The 22,596-nt window shown below is 32.6% G+C and overlaps 1 protein-coding gene across 2 annotated transcripts in view; it reads right to left on the bottom strand.

Moving 5' to 3' along the window:
• LOC142325631 (serine/threonine-protein kinase VRK1-like) overlaps window positions 1–22,596 on the bottom strand; it is a 161,413-nt gene that overhangs the window by 15,259 nt on the left and 123,558 nt on the right. For both annotated transcript variants that reach the window (XM_075367630.1, XM_075367631.1), the window contains exon 5: window positions 19,646–19,842. In XM_075367630.1, coding sequence (XP_075223745.1) covers window positions 19,646–19,842 — 197 coding nt within the window. The remainder of the gene's footprint in view (window positions 1–19,645; window positions 19,843–22,596) is intronic.

Raw genomic sequence — 22,596 nt, 5'->3', positions numbered from 1 at the left:
GTGAGGGGGGATTTTGAAAAGTCAAAGTGCTACGTCATCAAGGCGGCGGGCGGATCGATCTTAGGCGTTTTTATAAGTATCGTTTTTTTTCAATGATTGTATATCAGTCAATACGATGTGCTTGAACGGTGAAAACGATTTCATGTGCCTTATAAGTTTTGTACCCGGCGGTCCGATCAAGAACGTCAATCTGTTGTTTAGTATTGTAAAGGCGGGATTTCCGGACGGGTATATCGATCATTTCACATCGATTGAAGACACAATAGGGCTACATTTAGATCGTGAAATCGATGAACCCGATATTAGACTGGTTTTGTACGAATGGTGGGAGCGGTTAATAATCGATTTTGATCTCGGTGTAGTAGATGACGACGATGAGGAAGAAACATTCTTTTCATCATTATCATCCTCGTCAATACAGATATTAAAAAATCGTTATCTTTTTACTGGAACAAGATTCAATTTAAAAAATGTCGTAGAAGAATAATTAATAAGAAATTGCGTAAATTGATGCAAATTACAAACGAATTAAAGAAGAGTATTTTATATTTTTAGAGGAAATAAAAATGTTGATATTCGGCTTTTCAAAAATGAAAGCGTATTAAATTTTCTAAAAAAGGAAGTGTTATCATGTCGTGACATCTCTATTTTATTTTTCATCGTCGTCAGTATGCAGTCATGAGTCTTTGTGATATCACCTCTGACCGTTGGTTAATTCTATACATTCCTGGTGGACAAAAAAATGTTTCAGTTGAACATTTAAAAGATATTGTTGAAAGTGTTTATCCGTGGAGTGAAACAGTTATAGTGAATTCGCTAACTGTAAAACTGCGTTTAACATATTATATTCCGTTCTAGATTCATTGCGCGAGTACAGTGAATATTTAATATTCAATTAGCCGAATTGTAAACGGTTGCGTATTTTTGTCGATGGCAATGAATTAACAATGGCTAATACAATTTTCGATTTAAACTGAAAAGTAATAAATTAGGAAATATGGCGTTACTATCTTTAAAACGTCATGGTTTTATACTCAACGAACAGTGTGATAAAGTTTTTTTGTTATTTTTGTCATTGGTCTACCGATGCTGTGCTCTCACCGCAACATATTATTTTTATGCACGTGAATGAAAATCTAAATTGTAGGATGTTAGAAAGCGAAACAGATTATGGAAAAGAGCTGTTGTCTGCTATGCTTTCGAGTAAGGAAAAAATGACGAAAACGGACAACGACCCGTATAAGCAGTTGAAAATTTAAAAAAAAAATTAGTGGACGCCGGGTTTTATTATACAGGCGAGACGGACTGGGTTTATTGCATCGAATGTGTGGTATTGAACTCTATAACTGGGAAAAAGAAGACGAACCGATAGATATTCATCGTTATTATTCGCCCGCTTGTCGTTATGTATTGAGGTATTTGTGTGTATTTTCTTCTTCACAATAAAATGTTGTATGCAATACATATATATACATACACTTTTTTATTTTCAATCTTTCCTTTTTTTATATAAGAACATTAAAATTATTTTACTCGTTCATTATTGTTAAGGATGAGCATGAGAGAAGGTATTGTCCGCGAGCTTCATAAGCAAGCTAGGCGGAATTATCCGACATGAAATGTCGAGTTTAAGGACGTAGACGATTAGTTCCAGGCAATTTAATGGAGATGATACCGTATTCTAACTCTAATAAAGGTTTTAAATATATTATGACGATTATTAATTGTTTTACAAAAATAGCATACGCGATTCCATTAAAAATTAAAACGGCCGAAGAAGTCGTCAAAGCTGCCTATATTGAAAAATAATATGAAAAGCTTTCAAACTGACGGCGGTAATGAGTGGTTTAACTTTAGTTAGATCGTTAATGAAAAAATACAGTATTAATCATTTCTCGACGTTAAAGTGGAACGCTTTAATAGAACGTTGAAGAACATGTGGCGTACGTTTACTGAAAAAGGTAATTACAGGTGGGTAGGTATTCTAAACGAATCGGAAGGAATATAAAACAATGCACGTCACAGAACAATCGGGTTTAAACCTAAGGACGTAACAAAGAACGAAGGAGAGGTAATATATACATAACACTTTCTTTAATGAATTCGGTTAAGTGTGCGAAGAAAAAGAAACTATTTAAAGTTGGCGATAAAGTAAGGATTAGTAAGTATAAAACTGTTTGCAAAAGGCTATTTACCGAACTGGAAAATGAAGTACTTTCAGTTCATACCGTGAAAGAAACCGTTCCGGTGACAAGTTTAACCGATGGGAAAGGGGAAATAATCAAAGGTTCGTTTTACGCTGATGAATTAAGCAAAACGAAATTCGGCGATGTGTTTTTAATCGAAAGGGTTTTAAAGCGTAAGGGAAAAAAAACTTTTTGTTCGATGGAAGGGGTAAAAGTCACGATTCTTGGGTAAGTAAAGAGGATGGGTTATAAAACCACGAGATGCGATAGGATTTTTTCATTGTTTAAAATGTAGTTTAAAGAGCAAACGGACAAATTGTCCGTTTGTAATTTTGATAAATTTATTGCCGACGGTGTTCAACTCGAAAGACAAGGCAACCTACGTCCGAGTAATTTTAGGTGTTTGTGGGCCCGTGCAATGGCAGGAAGACGAACGCAGTTTTCAACCTGTTGTTCAATCCTAACGGATTGCGTTTCAGTAACGTTTATGTATTTTCAAAATCGGTTTCAACCTAAGTATAAATTTTTAAAAGAAATTCTGTCAGACATAGAAGGCATTATTTTCCATACGATAATAATCAAGAAACCTGCTGAACGGACAGAGCCGAATTTGGTGATGATATCTGACGATGTCGTTTGCGAAAAGCAAAACTACATTACAAATTATTTTGCAACGGGCGGCATAATAACATCGATATGTTCTACCTGTCAAACGTATAGTACAATCCCCAAACAATCAGTAAGGGACAACGCAAATTTACAATTGTTATTTCGTCAAGAGGAATCTAAGACACATATACCGCGATCATGTAGCAAGAGATATGCCATTTGACAATTTAATCATTTATGCGATTGCGTTTGAATCGCACAAAAACGGTTTCTTAGTCGTCGATAAAGAAAGCGCGAAAACTAAGGGTCGGTACCGATTTAATTTCGACGTCTTCGTTATAGAATTCGGTAAGGAGTAAAGCGTATCCAATAACGGATTCGTTAACGAGTGAGCTAGCGGGTCTGCCGACGGCGACAGATTTGTTAATGAGTGCGCTAGTAGGCCCGTCGTTAGAAAACAGCTTTATTAATAAACTAAACAATTTTTTTCTTGATATATATATGTACGATTTATTCTCGAATATATTACTATCTTTCATTATGTTTACGACGTAGGATCACATATATCTCGTCGAGGAGATCGTTGAGATCCGTAGAAGAAAAACATGCCGCTATGCAGCTCGGCTGAAGCGAAAAGTAACAGAAGTACGCGAAAAAATTCAAACACATTACCGAACCGATTTCCAAATTAGTCGAGAAAATATCTGCAAGTGAAATAAACGAACAGGGCAAACCAAAAGACGGAGTCGTATCTATAATTCCGATGGATCACTTGATGAAGGACAACGAAAAACATTACGAAGATGACGACGCGCACGAATGGACGATTATCGACCTAGAATGTCGTATAAAAACAGAAAAGAACCCGTAACGACGACGAAAGTAAACGCGTCGAGTCCGAGTTGAACGTGCGGATGAAAACCGAAGGGAATGTTCCACCAGAGTTTACATCGCCCGCCGATTTACGGGAGGTGAAGATGCCGGAGTACAGGAGACTTATACTAACGCCTAAAAAAATCCTGTCATCACCGCTGGAAGAATATTCTTCGCCTGTTACAGTAGAAGAGACCCTTGCTACGCCGACAGGAAAGCTGCAGGCCGTGACATGGGTTAAGAATAAATTCGAATGCGAATTATCTAGGGAGTACATGCTCGATGTAAAAAATACCACCGATAACGTTTACGGAATTCACTTTGACGGCGATGATTTAAAAATCAGAGACAAATCGGTTCATTTTGACCAAGAGGATGGAATTTTTATCGGCTACACAAGATTCGAAGGCACACGCGGATTAAACGAGTTGCTTTTTAAGAAAGAACCAAGTCCGTACATATATGCCGACGAAGATCTTAAAGAGTATAAAGAAATTCTTATGCTTACTAATGCACATAGAACGCAGAATTCAAAATACGTAATATAAAATCGAATGTCGGAGCGAAATATATGATAGTAATAAGAAAGTTGTTCCCGGCATAGAAAAAACCGGTAGAGGGATAAAAACGTCGATGGTTTTCGACGAGTCCGCGAAAATTGATTACGTTTATTTTGATGACCCGAACGAACGGTGCGAGATTGAAATTGATGTTAGGTTCAAAAGAAGCCGGTCATACCGGTCATCAGAACGAAATAAATTCGATAGTCGAAGAGCTGCGAGAACTGAAAATTATAAAAGGATTGTCTTAATGTTTACTGTTTGTGATGCCTTTAATCAGAGCGGGTCAGCATATGCTCGTCATAGATGGATGCCCTTTGACAAAACCTTTCAGGGATATATCGATGTTAAAGAGCGCCGCATTTGTAATGTAGGTAGTGCCGAAGACGAAGATGACGCCATTAATCTGAAAGATTGTAAAAATTTGATAAAAGAACGTAAAGTTGACAATTTTGAAAAATATACGACTGAGAAAAAAATACTTCGACTAATTCGACACGAACAATCTCAGCAGTATGTTTACGATCTTAACGACTATAAAATAATAAATATCGGGAACGGAAGTGACAAAGACGATGCGATAAGCAAAGATCAGATGATGGAATATCTCTATAATTTGCACTGTAAGATAACGACAGAAATCGTTTAAAACTTACGGTGAATGGAAAAATGGTTTTAGGGAAACGGAAAAAAAGGGATTGAAGATCGAAATCGGTAAAATAAAAGAAACTAATCGATCGAATCGCAGTCACTAATGCTTCTTATCTCGAATGAGAAGGTTGTTGTATAAATGTCTTGCGTTTACCGAAAGGGTGATAATAGTAAGCAAGGACGCGGTCTGATAAGCAATCTTGCCAAAAGTGCTGTTGAAGTTGCAATAATAATAGTTAAAAATACGTTATAATAAACAAAGGCCCTCCTCTATGAATCATGAGACCTTGCCGTTGGTGAGGGGGCTTGAGTGCTCAGGGAAACAGAGTAGCTGGACCGAAGGTGCAACCATATCGGATAGGTATCTGTCGAGAGCCAGACTAAGGAATGATTCCTGAAAGAGGGCGCAGCTCTTTCAGTAGTTGTTAAGGGCGTGAGTCAGAATGACTTAAACGGCCATATCAACATCGCTCAGTCCTCTGAGTACTGGGCAGCTGAAAGCAATGTAAAACTACAGCTGCTTTTTTCCAAGAAAATGTGTCTCTCTGCATTTTCATAAAGCAATGATAGAGGCACCTTCCTTGGTAAAATATTCCGGAGGTAAACTAGTCCCCCGTTCGGATCTCCGGGTGGGGACTACTAAGGAAGGGGTCACCAGAAAATTAAAAAATAACATTCTACGAATTGGAGCGTAGAATGTTAGAAGTTTAAAAAAGGTTGGTAGGCTAGAAAATTTAAAAAGGGAAATGGATAGGATAAATGTGGATGTAGTAGGAATTAGTGAGGTTCCGTGGGAAGAGGGAGGCGACTTTTGGTCAGGTGATTTTAGAAAAATAAATTCAGCTTCAAATAATGGGCAGGCAGGAGTAGGTTTCATAATGAACAAGAAGATGGGGAAGAGAATAGAGTATTTCAAAACGCATAGCGATAGAATCATTGCAATAAGGATAAAATCAAAGCCTAAACTGACAACGATTGTTAACTTCTATATGCCTACAAGCGCCCATGATGATGATGATGATGTAGAGTGTGTATACGAAGAGATTGATGAAGCAATTAAACACGTAAAAGGAGATGAAAATTTAATAATAGTTGGAGATTGGAATGCAAGCATTGGAAAAGGCAAGGAAGGAAATATAGTGGGTGAATACGGGCTGGGCAAAAGGAATGAAAGAGGGGACCGACTTATAGAGTTTTGCACAAAGTATAATTTAGTAATTGCCAACACCCAATTTAAAAATCATAATAGAATATACACTTGGAAAAAGCCAGGCGATATTGGAAGGTATCAGATAGATTATATCATGGTTAAGCAAAGATTTAGAAATCAACTCGTTGACTGCAAAACTTACCCAGGAGCAGACATTGATAGCGACCATAATTTGGTGATAATGAAATGTAGATTGGGGGTTTAAAAGCCTGAAGAAAAGGTGTCAGATGAATCGGTGGAATTTAGAGAAGCTTGAGGAAGAGGAGGTGAAGAAGATTTTGGAGGAGGACATCGTAACAGATATGAGTAAAAAAGATAAGGTAGAAAATGTAGAAGAAGGAGAGAATGTTAAAAAGGAAATTCTTAAATCAGCAGAAGCAAACTTAGGCGGAATAAAGAGAACCGGTAGAAAACCTTGGGTTTCAGACGTTATATTGCAGCTGATGGATGAACGTAGAAAATATAAGAATGCTAGTGATGAAGAAAGTAAAAGGAACTATCGGCAATTAAGAAATGCTATAAACAGGAAGTGCAAACTGGCAAAAGAAGAGTGGATTAAAGAAAAGTGTTCAGAAGTGGAAAGAGAAATGAACATTGGTAAAATAGACGGAGCATACAGGAAAGTTAAGGAAAATTTTGGGGTACATAAATTAAAATCTAATAATGTGTTAAACAAAGGTGGTACACCAATATATAATACGAAAGGTAAAGTCGATAGATGGGTGGAATATATTGAAGAGTTATACGGAGGAAATGAATTAGAAAATGGTGTTATAGAGGAAGTTGAGGAGGATGAAATGGGAGAAACAATACTGAGATCTGAATTTAAGAGAGCATTAAAAGATTTAAATGGCAGAAAGGCTCCTGGAATAGACGGAATACCTCTAGAATTACTGCGCAGTGCAGGTGAGGAAGCGATTAATAGATTATACAAACTGGTGTGTAATATTTATGAAAAAGGGGAATTTCCGTCAGACTTCAAAAAAAGTGTTATAGTAATGATACCAAAGAAATCAGGGGCAGATAAATGTGAAGAATACAGAACAATTAGTTAACTAGTCATTCATCAAAAATCTTAACTAGAATTCTATACAGAAGAATTGAGAGGAGAGTGGAGGAAGTGTTAGGAGGAGACTGATTTGGTTTCAGGAAAAGTATAGGGACAAGGAAAGCAATTTTAGGCCTCAGATTAATAGTAGAAGGAAGATTAAAGAAAAACAAACCGACATACTTGGCGTTTATTGACCTAGAAAAGGCATTCGATAACGTAGACTGGAATAAAATGTTCAGCATTTTAAAAAAATTAGGGTTCAAATACAGAGATAGAAGAACAATTGCTAACATGTACAGGAACCAAACAGCAACAGTAGCAATTGAAGAACATAAGAAAGAAGCCATAATAAGAAAGGGAGTCCAACAAGGATGTTCCCTATCTCCGTTACTTTTTAATCTTTACATGAAACTAGCAGTTAATGATGTTAAAGAACAATTTAGATTCGGAGTAACAGTACAAGGTGAAAAGATAAAGATGCTACGATTTGCTGATGATACAGTAATTCTAGCCGAGAGTAAAAAAGATTTAGAAGAAACAATGAACATCATAGATGAATTCCTACACAAGAACTATCGCATGAAAATAAACAAGAACAAAACAAAAGTAATGAAATGTAGTAGAAATAACAAAGATGGACCGCTGAATGTGAAAATAGGAGGAGAAAAGATTATGGAGGTAGAAGAATTTTGTTATTTGGGAGGTAGAATTACTAAAGATGGACGAAGCAGGAGCGATATAAAATGCCGAATAGCACAAGCTAAACGAGCCGTCAGTAAGAAATATAATTTGTTTACATCAAAAATTAATTTAAATGTCAGGAAAAGATTTTTGAAAGTGTATGTTTGGAGTGTCGCTTTAAATGGAAGTGAAACTTGGACGATCGGAGTATCTGAGAAGAAAAGATTAGAAGCTTTTGAAATGCGGTGCTATAGGAGAATGTTAAAAATCAGATGGGTGGATAAAGTGACAAATGAAGAGGTATTCCGGCAAATAGATGAAGAAAGAAGCATTTGGAAAAATATAGTTAAAAGAAGAGACAGACTTATAGGCCACATACTAAGGCATCCTGGAATAGTCGCTTTAATATTGGAAGGTCAGGTAGAAGGAAAAAATTATGACAGACAGGCAGGCCACGTTTGGAATATGTAAAACAAATTGTTAGGGATGTAGGATGTAGAGGGTATACTGAAATGAAACGACTAGCACTAGATAGGAAATCTTGGAGAGCTGCATCAAACCAGTCAAATGACTGAAGACAAAAAAAAAAAAAACAAAGGCGTTGATTTATTACCTGTTGAATTACACATACAGAGCTATCAGTATTGCGGACCGGGAACCAGATTAGAAGAACGACTGAATATTGGCGATCCGGGAATAATTCCATTGGACGCCGCGTACAAACAACACGATATTGCGTATTTTACGTATAAAGACACTGCAAACAGAGCCGAAGCGGACAGAATTCTAGCTGAAAGAGCTTGGGATAGGGTGAAAGCAACCGACGTCAGTGTTGCTGAAAAAGCCACCGCTTGGGCGGTAACAAATATCATGAAGGCCAAAAGTAAATTCGGTGGTAGGGTTCGTAAACGCGGTAAAGGTCTCTACTTAAAACCGTATTCCACATGTCGAAGAGGTTGCGGTATAAAATAAAACACCGGAAATCGTCGACGTGTGGGATGAAGAATAAGAGGGCGCTGCCAACAAAAATGTCACTGTTGAAACAGCTCCGCTGAAAACCTCTTAACGGATGTCGATTTATGGAAATTTGTGTTGACATCTGAAATCAAAGATTTTAGAGGTGTTTATGAGAGATAAATTACCGCTAAACATTAATTCACTAAAATCGGGTATAGTCAATTTGGATAGTGATATAAACTCCGGGACCCACTGGGTGTGTCACCGTAAAAGCAAAAATAAAGTCGAATATTTCGATAGTATCAGGAATTTGAGACCGCCGACGGAACTAGCAAGATATTTTTAAACTTCCAAAGAAACGCCTTTAAATATCTTCTATAATTACGAACGTAAACATAGACCGGATTCATTTAATTGCGGTCACTTGTGTTTAGAGTTTCTTCTTGAACAATAATGTTTTGTCTATCTGGAAATACTTCGTCGTTTAGTACCGATTTCTTTCCTCCTATCGAACTTGAAGAAGGGGAATGGGAAATAGGTCTGATTGATTTTATAACCTAAAATAATATACCTAATGTAGAAAAAAACAAAAACTTGTTTCATTACAGGCACGAAAAAAATATTGAATTACCCGAAGGCACGTATGAAATCGAAGACAGAAATGGCACTGAAACATGAAATGCTCAAAAATATTTGTGAAAATGATGATGATAAAACAAATGAGGTTTATAATCCGGAATTAATGAGAAAAAAAAATTAAATCAAAATCATGGTAATAGATACTTTGATTTACATGTTTGATATCAACACACTGCAAATCATACAAGGATATCCAAAACATATTACGAGTTTAAGAATTTCTTCTTCGAAATATATAAGTGCACGCTTTAGCACTTACAAAGGAAAAATTACCTCTTTTATGATAGCGATTATTTCGTGGAGACCAACGAATGTTCCTTGGTCGCTAAACGTCACTTTCTGATCTCCAGTCTATTTCGGTATACCGAGTAAGATTGATGCGGTATTCAGTTATAAAAGTGGATTATTATACTTCTTTAAATACGGTATGTTTTACGAATACAATGAGTTCGGTGGAAAAGTAAGAACGGGTGAAACAAACCTAGATCTCTTTGGATTGAAATGTTATAAGAATGCTATTTTTTCTCAATTCCGAAAATTTCTTTCAAATTGTGTGTATCCAAACATATAGTTTTAATCCAAGCTAAATGTACTTGTTTTATAAAATAATATAAATTTATAAAAAATATTTATTATTTTTTCATATTCATTTACCTAGGAAAAAAGCGGAAAACAAAAAATAAAAGCACAGCAATATTTTCTATTCAAAATTTAACTTTAACACACTGTTTATTACAAGTTAAAATGTATTTTATTTACAATGACAAAAAAAATAAAAAATAACAATCTGATACATAAATGGTGGTTATACAAATTTATTACAAGTGAAAATGACAGAAAATAAAAATTTGATATATAATAGCGAGTATGGTTAAATATAAATGATGGTTAAATAAGATTTATAAAAAAATATTAAAAGTATATTTTTTAGTTATATAAAAAAAAATTATACAAATTTATAAAAACCCATAATAGCTATATATATAATATATATATATAAAATCATAAAATACTAATATGAAATGGAATAAAAAAAAATTTATAACATGATCCTATTGGATGGCGGATATAAAAGGAACTGTTCAATCTTCTGTGTTTTTTTAAATAACTGGCAAGTTCATAGATGATATCATAATACAAAAAAACATTCATCGTCTTCTTTGGAAAAAACATATAATCTGTCTAATGCCTTTTTACAATCCGCTCTTTCGAAATGTTTCATATTGACATTTAATCGTACCATAATGAACCAATATACATTTGGAAAGAGTTTTAACTCAATCGATAAGTTCATCAGTATTCTCTATTTTTTTTATAAACTTGTTCTTTCTACAGCTACAAACATCATATAAGGAAACTTTTTCTTTTACTATAACATCTATCATATTGCAAAATTTGAATATTATATTCACTATAAAGAGTGCAATTACACAACTGCCTGATGAAAATTCATCTTTTATGATTTCTATACTTTTCGGAGTCAAACATTTAGCGAAAAAAAACAAAAAAGCAAAATCATTATATGCTACCACTATTGATCTGAATTCTTTCTTATCCAAAAAGATCGACAGATTATCGGCACAGTAGGTCACTACCTCATCTACTGTTTTTGTTCATGACTCGAGGTGATTATATTGATATATTATTTCCATATTCAACTATAAAAAATCAGATAATAGTTAAAACAAAATGCATTTAAAAAGATAACTATATGAGTTTTTAAAAAAAATATATATATATATATATTTTCTTATTTTTTAATCAGCCATTATCTTTTATTAAATTATGATGACCATAAGCATAGGTGTTAATACCGTCTTCACACAAAACACGTTTATCATCTAAACTACATAAAGCTAATTTATTTAACATTATAGACAACACGATATGTTTTTGAGACCGAAAGATTTTCAGAAGACGATAAGGATTAATGTTTTCTTTAAAAACATTTTTTGTAATCATTGAAATTTATTTTATTTACAACTACATTCTTTTTTATACCTTTCGCTTTTTTTACAATCACATTGTCGTTTAACCTGAACGCGTATAATTTTGCTCTCAATCCGATAAACTTGACAATTGGTTTACTTGCACATTCATCTTTAAATTTTCCTAGCACTTTACTGTAACAAGGATGTGTGCAAAGATAATCTAAATGCGAAAGAAGTATCTCTTTCATATCTCTAAAAAAATCATCTGTTATGATTTTGTAAAAAAGACTATCCATATCCATATATAAAAGTGATAGTTTACTTCCATAATATTTTTTCATATTATAATGAAAATCATACACAAGATATTTACTGTGTTCTAATATGGTAAAACTGATGTAAATCACTTTGTCAAGGATTACAACTTCACAAGCACATTGAACGGTGCAAAATGTCTCATCATATATGATTCTATCTAAAAATGAGGGTTTGTTTTATTAATTTTTGCAATTTTCTCTTGTTAGATACTAATTTCAAATCTATTCTGTTTCTAACATTCTCCAAACATTTACCAAAAATAATGTTAATTAAGAGCTTGTAAAAGCCCTTTTCAAATTCGTTTACGACTTTCTGACATTTTTCCGTATTTAAATCTATATACTTTTTAGGCCAAGGGGACAGCGTAAAAGTTAATATATGGTGAATTTTTTCTAACTTTAATCCGTATGCGATGGCCTGTTTCAATATAACATAAGGACATATATTTTAGTTTTTCATTTAGTGTAGCTGTTTTTTATGTCTTGAACATAAGAAATGGTAAATCGTTATGCCACTTGTGATGATTTTCGGGATATTCTATGTCCACCTCAAATATAAACCCCAATGGGCTGTCATCCGGGAAAGACATTACATCCAAATTTTTTACCACAATTTGTCCGCCCACCAAAAATTTCTTTCAGGTATACCTTGACATTCCTCAGCCATATAAATTATTGACATCAAGGTAAGCAAGATATGTAAATGGGTTATCACTGTTGTACATGTCTGATATAAACATTGTTTGCAAGTGTCTTTTAGTGCAAACAGAAATTCCTCCTCTGATTCCATTTTCTATAAAAAGATGTCATAGTCTGTTATTAATTCAAGCTGAACATGAGTCAAATACATCGCATCAAAAGAAAAACTTCCCTGTCAAATAAAAAGCGCAATATAATTTATATGTGCTTCTACATAATTTTTGAAAATCTTTGAACACATCTGCTAATAAAAGAACATCTAATTTTAAATACAAATCACTATATTCAACAAGTGTATTTATATTAAAATAGTTTCAAACCTTTTGGGCATGATGATAATCATCATCACTGATATCTGAATCTGTTAAACTGCTGTAAGTCTTTTTTTGAAGGAAGAACCGTTTCGCTTAACCATTCCCATACTTCATATATTCATAAGGGTAGACTCCTTTATGCATAATTAAATCTGTCGCAGTCTGGAAAAATATGTTTTACATGAAGAACTTTTCCTTAGAAAGATCTTTAAACTGTCTAAACTTTGTGCCATAAACCAGAAAGAATCTACAAATCTAAGTCATACTATTGCACACTCATTTTGAAAAGGAAACATACTTTCCTGTTGAATTTGGAATCATTGTTATATCTTGTTCATTTAAACCAAGTTCTATTATAACAAAATGAAAATCATAATTTGAATTGTTATGTATAAATACCGGTATAAAATTTTGCTTCTGTCTTTTCAAGTTACATTGAGAACATAAGGCAGCGTGACATTCACCTATAAAATGACAGTGGTCAATAACTTTACGCATATTCCTACCATCAAACCCACTGTTACACATTTTGCAAACTTTTGCATTTTCAAATACAATCTTATCCTCGCAAGATATTCAGACTGCATACACGATTTATTTTTAACGCAATTTCAGTAACACAACAAAAAGGAGCATGCTGCATTTTTTCTCTATAAAGAATCAGTTCTGATGGCACAACAGAACATAATAAACTCGGAACGTCTTCTCCTACAACGAAATAAATACAATAACTCATCAGTAAGTGGTATTCTGTTTTCGCCATAAATGAGGTGTATTTATTACATGGGATGCCTTCGTTTGTTGGTAAAAGCAAACATTCAAAGTCTGTGTATGCTATGATGGGAAGGGGAAACATGTTATGAGTTTTTAAATTTTAAAATCACATCAGAAGATGATGGTAATATTACTTGGGCCATTGGTTTTGATGAGCAATACATTAAATGTTTTTGAAGCCTTTCTTTGGTTGAAATGCTCTGAATGGATTAAAAAAACATGAAACTGTTTTACAAATTGTAATCTTACCGTGATGTTTAGTTACTTGAGATCTAACTAATTTTTCAAAATTCTTTATTAAACAATTATGCTGTTTGTCTTCTTTATGTAAAAGAAGATCAAAATGGTTTTCTTTTTCTTTCTTGCATACTTTTAACGGATTTATAAAAAAATTATCATTTGAAATCATGTAGACATTAACAGACATCATTCTTTTTTCAATTTTTTTAATATGATAAATACACAGGAAAACTAACTACTGAAAAATCAAATTTTTGTAGTAAATTGTGTGAAGTGTACCTCCCATTTATTCTTTCTGGATGTAGGCCTTCTATATATTTTGCAAGTATTGAGCACAAAACATTTTTGGTCTTTATTAATTGCATTAATAATTCCATGCTTTCTCTTAATTTCATATGGAAGAGAAATATAAGAAGCCCCTAATGGTATAATTGTTCATGGTTTGACGTAACATCTCAACTAGAATTTCCACAATTGCTTCTCAGATCTTTGCCCTCAGTTCTTCTGTTGTAGCAGGTCTACTGTGGAACACTTTGCTTTTAAGGTGACCCCACAAAAAGTAATCGCAAGCTGAGAGATCAGGCGATCTGGGAGGCCATCTAATGTCACCATTTCGTGAAATGACACGTTGTCCAAACAATCGGCATATAGCTGCCATGAATTTTCGTGCAGTGTGACGTTGCTCCGTCTTGTTGAAACCAGGCTGTGTTAAGAATTGGTAGAAATCTCTTTTGTTGTTCCACAACAAAGGTTTCAAGCATGGCTACGTAACAAGCCGACATCACTGTAATCGCAAGACTGTTGTCATCCTCAAAAAAAATACGGACCTTTAACACCGTAAGGTGACATAGCACACCACACGGTCACTTTCTGGCTGTGCAACGGACGCTGGTGTAGCTGCGTAGGATTTTCTTGTGCCCGGTATCTGAAATTTTGCTTGTTAACAAATGCACTGAGGTGGAAATGCGCTTCATCTGACATCCACAGTTCGTGAACAAACTTTTTGTTATCATTTATCTTCTGAAGCATTACATTACGGAATTGTGCTCGCACAACTGCATCATTTGGTTTTAGTTCCTGGACGATCTGCAACTTGTATGGATGGAATTGCAAGTCCTTCACTAACATTCTTCGAACACTTGAACTATGCAATTGTAAAGATGCTGAGAGACGACGGATTGACCGATGTGGACTTCATGTGACAGCATCTTGTAAAGCTTGAACATTCTGTGTTGTATGGATGGTTCGCTTACGGCCTGAAGGTTTCTTTTTTCTTTTTCATTGCCGAACCAGTTTCCTCAAAATTTAGATATCCATGTTTTAATTGCATGTGCTGATGGAACACGGTCATGCTGTCCCAGATTAAAATGACGGCGAAATTCTCTATGCGCTCCCTCCACACTGTCATTGTTTTTGTAAAACACTTTGATAGCAAATGCCTGTTGCGCACCACTCCAAGGATCCATGACAACTAAATGGCAGGTTAGGTTGAGAGGCTGGTGCCACTTATCAAGTGATACCAATCACCCACGGCTACCAACACAACTTTCAAAATTTCCCGTTTCTTTGAATCAACCTGTATATTTCAATTTTAACCAGCAATGTGCCATCCAAAGGAGATGTGGTTAGCAATACCTGTTCATATGTATTCTTAATTTGCAATGTTCTACCTCGTCATTATCTGGTGTCTTAATAATACTCATTAAATCATCGTTGTGTTCCTCACTTCTAAATGATATTAATTCCCATATCTGTTTGACAAAAAGTTCATTAAGAAATAAACAGAAATTCAAGATATCCTTTCATTTCTTCAGCACTAGTAACTGATGAAAGTTTCTTTTTAATTTCACGGTCATTTAAGCAAGTCATTGTTATTTTTAATTTTATCGTTGTGACTGCTGCACTTAAAATATCAAACCAGCCCTATCATCACTTTAGAAACGGATTGGTTGCCATTAATAATTCTTGTTTTGCATTTAATCAATGCTTCATCCCATTTTTCAATAGAAGTGAGGCCTAGGACCCAATACATTTGTATGATATCTACTAAACTGACTTTTAACAATGACAGTAATTCATGTTATTCCTTGTTTACGACTGACAACATGGAAATCTCCACTGGTCAGCCGAGACAACAGTCCTGGTTGGTCTTGGTTGCATAAAGCTGCTTCTGCTGCCTCATAAGATGACATCATCAAAAGTGAGAGCATCCATTTTTTTTCTAAAAAAAATATAAAAACCCAGTGTTAAAAATCTATATTATATAAAGGGTATATTGTTTTAAAACAAGATCTTATCTCATAACTGTATAAAATAGGATCTATATCTTCCACGATTAAAGTAAGATTTCTATTAAGCTTTTTCATCTTAATAAAAGCTCTTAATAATGTAGCTATGGATGCCCCACATACTGAACTCTGTTTATAAAATAGAATATCCGATCTAACTTGTAAAATTGATAATAAATAGCTAATGTTTCTTAGCATTTCGTCATTTCTACCTAAATTGGAAATCTCTTTTATTCTATGCAAAATTATATTTAAAAAGTGATAGGAATTTATAATCACTATCCGCCACCTGTAAAACCTCTTTTTTGTTAATGAGAATTTCGTTTCTTGAAAATGTTCCGCAAGCATAATCTACCAATTTATATGATGTAATATGACACACTTCAGTAAATTTTGACAAAATACACAAACAAGTGGTGGCTAACAACTGCAGATTTTCTGTTTGAAAACCTTCATTAGTTGTTGTTAAAACTGAATTCAAATATCTATCTAAATACTGAACGGCATTTAAAAAACAGACAGACATTGATCTTGAGATAATACTACCTCTCTCATCCAATTGACAACAAATTTTTGCATAACTTGTGTGATATTAGTCTCAATGTCTGTGCAATAAATTGGAGAAAAGTACACTTTTTCAAATTGCAATAAATCTTTTAAATTAATATCATCCAAAGGAGGATTAGGATCAATTACCGCCACCACCAGCAGCATTAAATAATTTATATGTAACATAATTTTAAAAAAAATAATAACTATTTTTTTTATCATCAGTTTCTATTGAAAAATGTGAAAAAATTATTAAATTAAACTTTAAATATAAGATGTTTTTTTAGATAAATTGTTTTTTTTTTTTTTAAATCGATAGAAAACATTTATTGTATGAAAAAAAATTCATAAAATAAAATTTAATGATTTTTTCTTTTTTAAAATAAAACAATTTTTTTACCTTTTGTATAACAATAAATAGTCATTATTTCTCTACATATTTTTTTTTTAATTGATAGAACATTATATAGAAAACATTCATTAAGTTAAATTTAGTAAGATTTTTTTCTTCTTTACCTGTTTATGATGATGATGATGATAAACAATTAATTATAATTATCCAATTCTTTTTTGAATGATTAATTAACCAATTCCGTTTTTTTACACAATTATTATATTTATTCCAATTCCTTTTATTTTGTATGATATAATCTAAAACAAAAAATCACCAAAAGAATAGTATGATCCTTTTAAAGAAAAAAAACCACTATAAATATTCATTACAAGAAATTTATATTACACCACATTTTTTTAAACATTTTTCTTTAATAAGATATGCATAAGAATCATTATTGAAAATTTAAGATAGTATAAAGACAAAAGATATTATTTAAACCAAAAAAAAAAACTGGCCCATTACTTTATTTACTAGATAATCATCTTTATTAAAACCTTTTTAGCAATTATTTATTTGGTAACTTATAAATATATATATATATATATATAGAGAGAGAGAGAGAGAGAGAGAGAGAAAACATATATTAACAAATATATAAAAAATTTCATTAATCAAAGACAAAATTATTATTTAAAACAAACCAAACAAACTAGCAATAAATATATATTCATTACATTATTTACTACAAAGAATTTTGTATTAAACCAACAAAACATTAATATTTTTTTTTACTAAAACTTTTAGCAGTTAAAATAATTTTATTTATTTGTTAAATTTTGTATAGAGAAAAACATTCAAATTATTTTGTTAATAGCAAAATATATATTATATATAAGTTTATGTGTTAAAGAAAATTATAAGTAACAAAAAATATACTCACCAAATTTTACTGATGTAAAATCACAGTGACTGACGATGATGTGCACACAGAGTAGTTACAGTCAATGTATGCAATAAATGACACTTGCAATGCATTAATATATATATATATATATATACACAAGTACTAATAAAATGAATTTAATTTAAAAAAGAAGTTTTTTTAACAAAGATAACTGTATCATAAAAAAATTAACATCCGCGATAATTGTGTGCAACTAAATAAAATTAAAAAAAATTATAATATTAACACATATCACATCTGGTAAGAGAATAACAAAATGTTCATCATAAAGTTAATTATATCTCCTGCACCAAAGATAACAAAAACATCCATGCAATATAGTTGTAGAACTAAATTAAATGGAAAAAAAAATTACGATTAATATAAACATGCGCTTCTATCACGTCCAGTGATAATTGAAAGAGAAAGAGAGAAAATAATAAAATGTTCATAGTTAATTTTTTTTTCTCACAAAGATAACAATTTTTATTTAATCGATTTAAAAAAAACTTTCTTATTATATTAATATTATTCTTATCATTACAGATTCCTTTTGTTTACCTGATGACGTACAATTTTGATTAATCGCTGTAACCCCACCCGTTCGCGAGTTATTCAACTATTTTGTAAAAAATACCCCCCACCAAAACAGAAGGCACGAGCATCCACCACACCCAATAAAATCAATCCAGCGGCGGTCGCCGATGACGTAGCACTTTGAATTTTCAATATCCCCCACCTGTTCACAAGTTATTCAACATTTTGTAAAAATAACCCCCCAAAAAAGAAGCGGGGCGCAACCAAAACCAATCGAAATGGTCCGCTATGCCGCCAGGATGATGTAGCACTTTGAATTTTTTAAATCCGTTCCCTAAATATAACATTTCTTGGAAACAAACGTCTTAAGACAATTTTCTTAAGACGTTCAGGTAACGTCTTTGCACCTGAAGACGGTTGTCCTAGAATTCCCGTTTTTATGCTATTGATGGGAAATTCCAATGTAAGTTTATTTCAATAATTCTAACTCAATTTGTTCTAAGCAGTATCATTACCCAGGCATCAAAAATTAATGAGTTTGACTTAATAAAAAAAATTAGTCCCATTAAAAAAATTACAATTTTTTATGTAAAACAACTTATTTCAGTTTGAATAGGATCTCAATAAATGCATTTTAAGTCAAGTTATTCTAAATGGTTCTTTTATTTTGAATTCATGTTAGCAGATGCTCAACTAGTTTAAAAAAAATAAAACTACTGTGATAAATATATTATAAATTAATTATTTTCCATTCAAATTAATTTAACTCCATTCATCTGGCAAAGCAATAAACTATTAAACTGTAATCCAATTTAGATACTATTAATGGTCTGTAAAATTTAAGCATGTACATATGGTCTACTTAATCTGCATCGTACATACATCAAAATAAATACCTAAATGTTTTACAGTTTCACACAGGAATCTGATCTGTTCTTTGAATGAGACAGTCATTGAAAGTATATTGCACTGTCACTGTTGCATTGTTTTTTTATATTTAACCCTCTTTCTAATAATAATAATAATGATGGCTATACAACAGTGTTTTATGCAGTCCCAAAAAGATTTGATTTAGACTTGTGCACAATTTAAGTTAAAGAATCTTGCCAATAAAGAACACTATAAACATGATTAGTATGTGTTTCATTGATTCACTCAACTGAATGTTTATTTAAAGTACAACAATAAGATATATATGAACCATTTTTACAAATTAAAGACATCTCAGGGGCATAAAAAAAATAAAATACAAAAATAAAATAGTTAACATTCTAGTTAAAATATAGAATTATTTCATACCACTTGCACACCAATTTGCATCACAGTAACAGGTGGAAGTTGCTTATTGTTCTCATTTAAAATACTCTGCAAATCTTTATCAAGCCGATCTGTTACTAAAAATCGATAACTGCACGATTTATATTCAAATGATCCAGATCCATGCAGAACTGGCATCCCAAAATTGTTCAATTTTCTTTCTTTTTTCCATTGTTCAACTGAAATTAAATGAATTTACATAAATTAAAAAGCATTGATTTTCACTTGATATGTTTTATGTCAAATAAATAATTAAAAAAACTTATACAATTTTAATCAAGTCTGTGACATTCTATGATGGCATATATTCTTTAACTATTCAAAAAAATTAAGTATAAGTAGAAAAAATTAAAAAGCAAAGTTTATGTCAGAGAATGAGCATTCAATGCAAACAACAGTTCACAACCGATCCCATACATAGGCTATAAGAGAACAGGATTAATTTTCAGGTCACTCACTTTCAGATGACACTGAACTATTAGTAAATTAGCACAGTTTACTTCTATTAGATACATTAATGATTTTCACAACTAAACTGGTTTTAAATAATTAAACTGTAGTACAAAGCATAATAATTGATAGCTTCAGTTCAAAAATAGTGTAGAATCTGATGGCATGACAGAATGCGTAATATTACAGCAAAACGGATTGGGATGCAATGCTTGACTGCGTAATATTACGGCAAAAAGGGTTAAAGGGTTAATTGTTACTTTACATTTTTTGTGATTAAATTTGTAACTAATGAATTCAGACTCATTCAACTTACAAATTTCCTTATGTTTTTCCCTTCATTCCATAAAAACTAACATTTTCCTTACGTTTTCCCTTCATTTCCATAAAAAATGTTAAAACATTTGTAGTTTTTCTGATAATAAATAAATAAAACATACATAATTCAAAAGAACAAAATATTGTAATACCAAACACAAAAATATTGTCAAAAGACTTAATTTAGATATTTCTTTCATTATAAAGAAATATATCATAATTTTCTTAATTAATTAAAATATACACAGTAGTTGTATCATTACAAAAACATGAGAAAAAATAAACACATCATGCATTCCTGCCACACAATACATTCCTTCGGCAAACTCAGAAAACTTATCACTAATATAGATTGCCAATCAAAATAACAAATTGAAGGAATATTATTATTAAAGCAGACAGATCCAAAACCAACTAAACCGTTTCAAATGTAAAACAATTCATGTAAATTCTGCATTTTCCAAAATTAGTAAGAAAAAAAATTGATAGAATTTAATGGCCTACACAGAACTAGGCAAAAATGTGCAATCAAAAACATAATTAATCTTCAAGAATGAGGATCTGATCTTTCACTTCAAAAGAAACAAAAACCAATTAGCAATAATGTTGTCAAAAATGATCAACGGTGAAAATTTGTCAAAAACCAGTAAATTGAACCAAATTTATGAAAAATGCTTTAAAAAACTCAAGCTGTAACATTCTTATGACCATCTTCAGTGACTGGAATTGTTTCTCGCTCTGGCAACAGATGACTTTACTGTCAAAAACTTTCTTCAGCTAGGAAAATATATTTAAATAAAATGACTTAGATTTCAATTCTGTCTGTCAAATATACAAACATTTTTTTCTGATCGGTATGTAATAATATAATGTATAGATTGCACAAGCATTTGCCTGGATGAATCAAGGGAAACTGGTAAAATAAAAGGGCTATTCGAAAATTAACTTCTGGTCCTTAGTATTGCATAAAGGAGTAGGGGTAGGATTCTACCTTGAACAGTTAAATGGCCTGGTTTAGTGTGGTTCTAGTAGTGTTATTAGAAAGATTGCTTCCTTGATTGTTCCTGTAAAACTCTCATTCGAAATGGCTGCTGTCAGAGAACCCCATCAATTGTGAAATGTGTGCCATCATCCATCCATTTTCTTCACGCAAAAATCTTGTCAGCTGCTGAAATTCATCATGAACTTTGTGCAGTTCATGAAGGGAATATCACGAGTGACAGCGTGGTAAGATGATGGTGTCATACGTTTCAGGAAGGTTGAACATTCACAACAATGAAACAAATGGTCAATCTTAACTGTCACAGAAAAAGTTGTTGCAAGTGTCAATGTAAAAATTCAAGAAAACTGTCGACTCAAGATAACAGACTTATCGTAATTTTTTCCTCGGGTATTGTGAACAGTGTTGTATGAAATTGTAACCGAAAGGTTAGGCTTCTACAAATTTTGTGTTCACTGGGTGCCTAAACTTCTTTCTGATGAACACACAAAAAAGAGGATAGGGGGTAGCTCTAACCTTCCTTCAACATTACCAAAACAAGAAGGATGAATTCCTTGCCCACACCATCATAACAGGCAATGAGATGCGGGTTAAATTTGTTAAAGTGGAAACAAAAGCTCGATCAATGCTGATGGAATCAGTTTCTGGGACCGTAAAGGTGTGATCTTAGTTGATTTTATGGAAAGAGGCACGACAATTAATGCTGAAACTTATTGCAAGATATTGAAGAAATTGAGAAGGCTCATACAAAACAAACAAACATGATATGCTGAGTTCAGGTATCATTTTTTTTCATGACAACACTCTTCTGCATATTGCAGTATGCACTCAACACCAAAATGACAGTTTCAAATGGTAACTGTCCAACTATTCTCCATACAGCCCTGATTTGGCTCCCAGTGATTATCACTTTTTCCAAAAAATGAAGAATAAACAGCGTTTTGAAAATGACAAGTTGCAAAATGGTGTTATCACTGGCTAAATTCACAGGCAGCAGAGTTTTATGATGAGCATTCAAAACCTTGTTTACAGATATGACAAATGCCTTAATTTGGGTGGCAATTATGTAGAAAAGTAGCTATAAGATGTATATAATTTGTTTTTTTAATTGGTGTTTTTGTAGTAACAAGTTTCTTTCCAATTAGCATATGTAATAAGAACAGCG

This window comes from Lycorma delicatula, chromosome 5, assembly GCF_047948215.1.
Source record: "Lycorma delicatula isolate Av1 chromosome 5, ASM4794821v1, whole genome shotgun sequence".
Lineage (NCBI taxonomy): Eukaryota > Metazoa > Arthropoda > Insecta > Hemiptera > Fulgoridae > Lycorma > Lycorma delicatula.
This window is presented reverse-complemented; position numbering and strand designations above follow the sequence as displayed.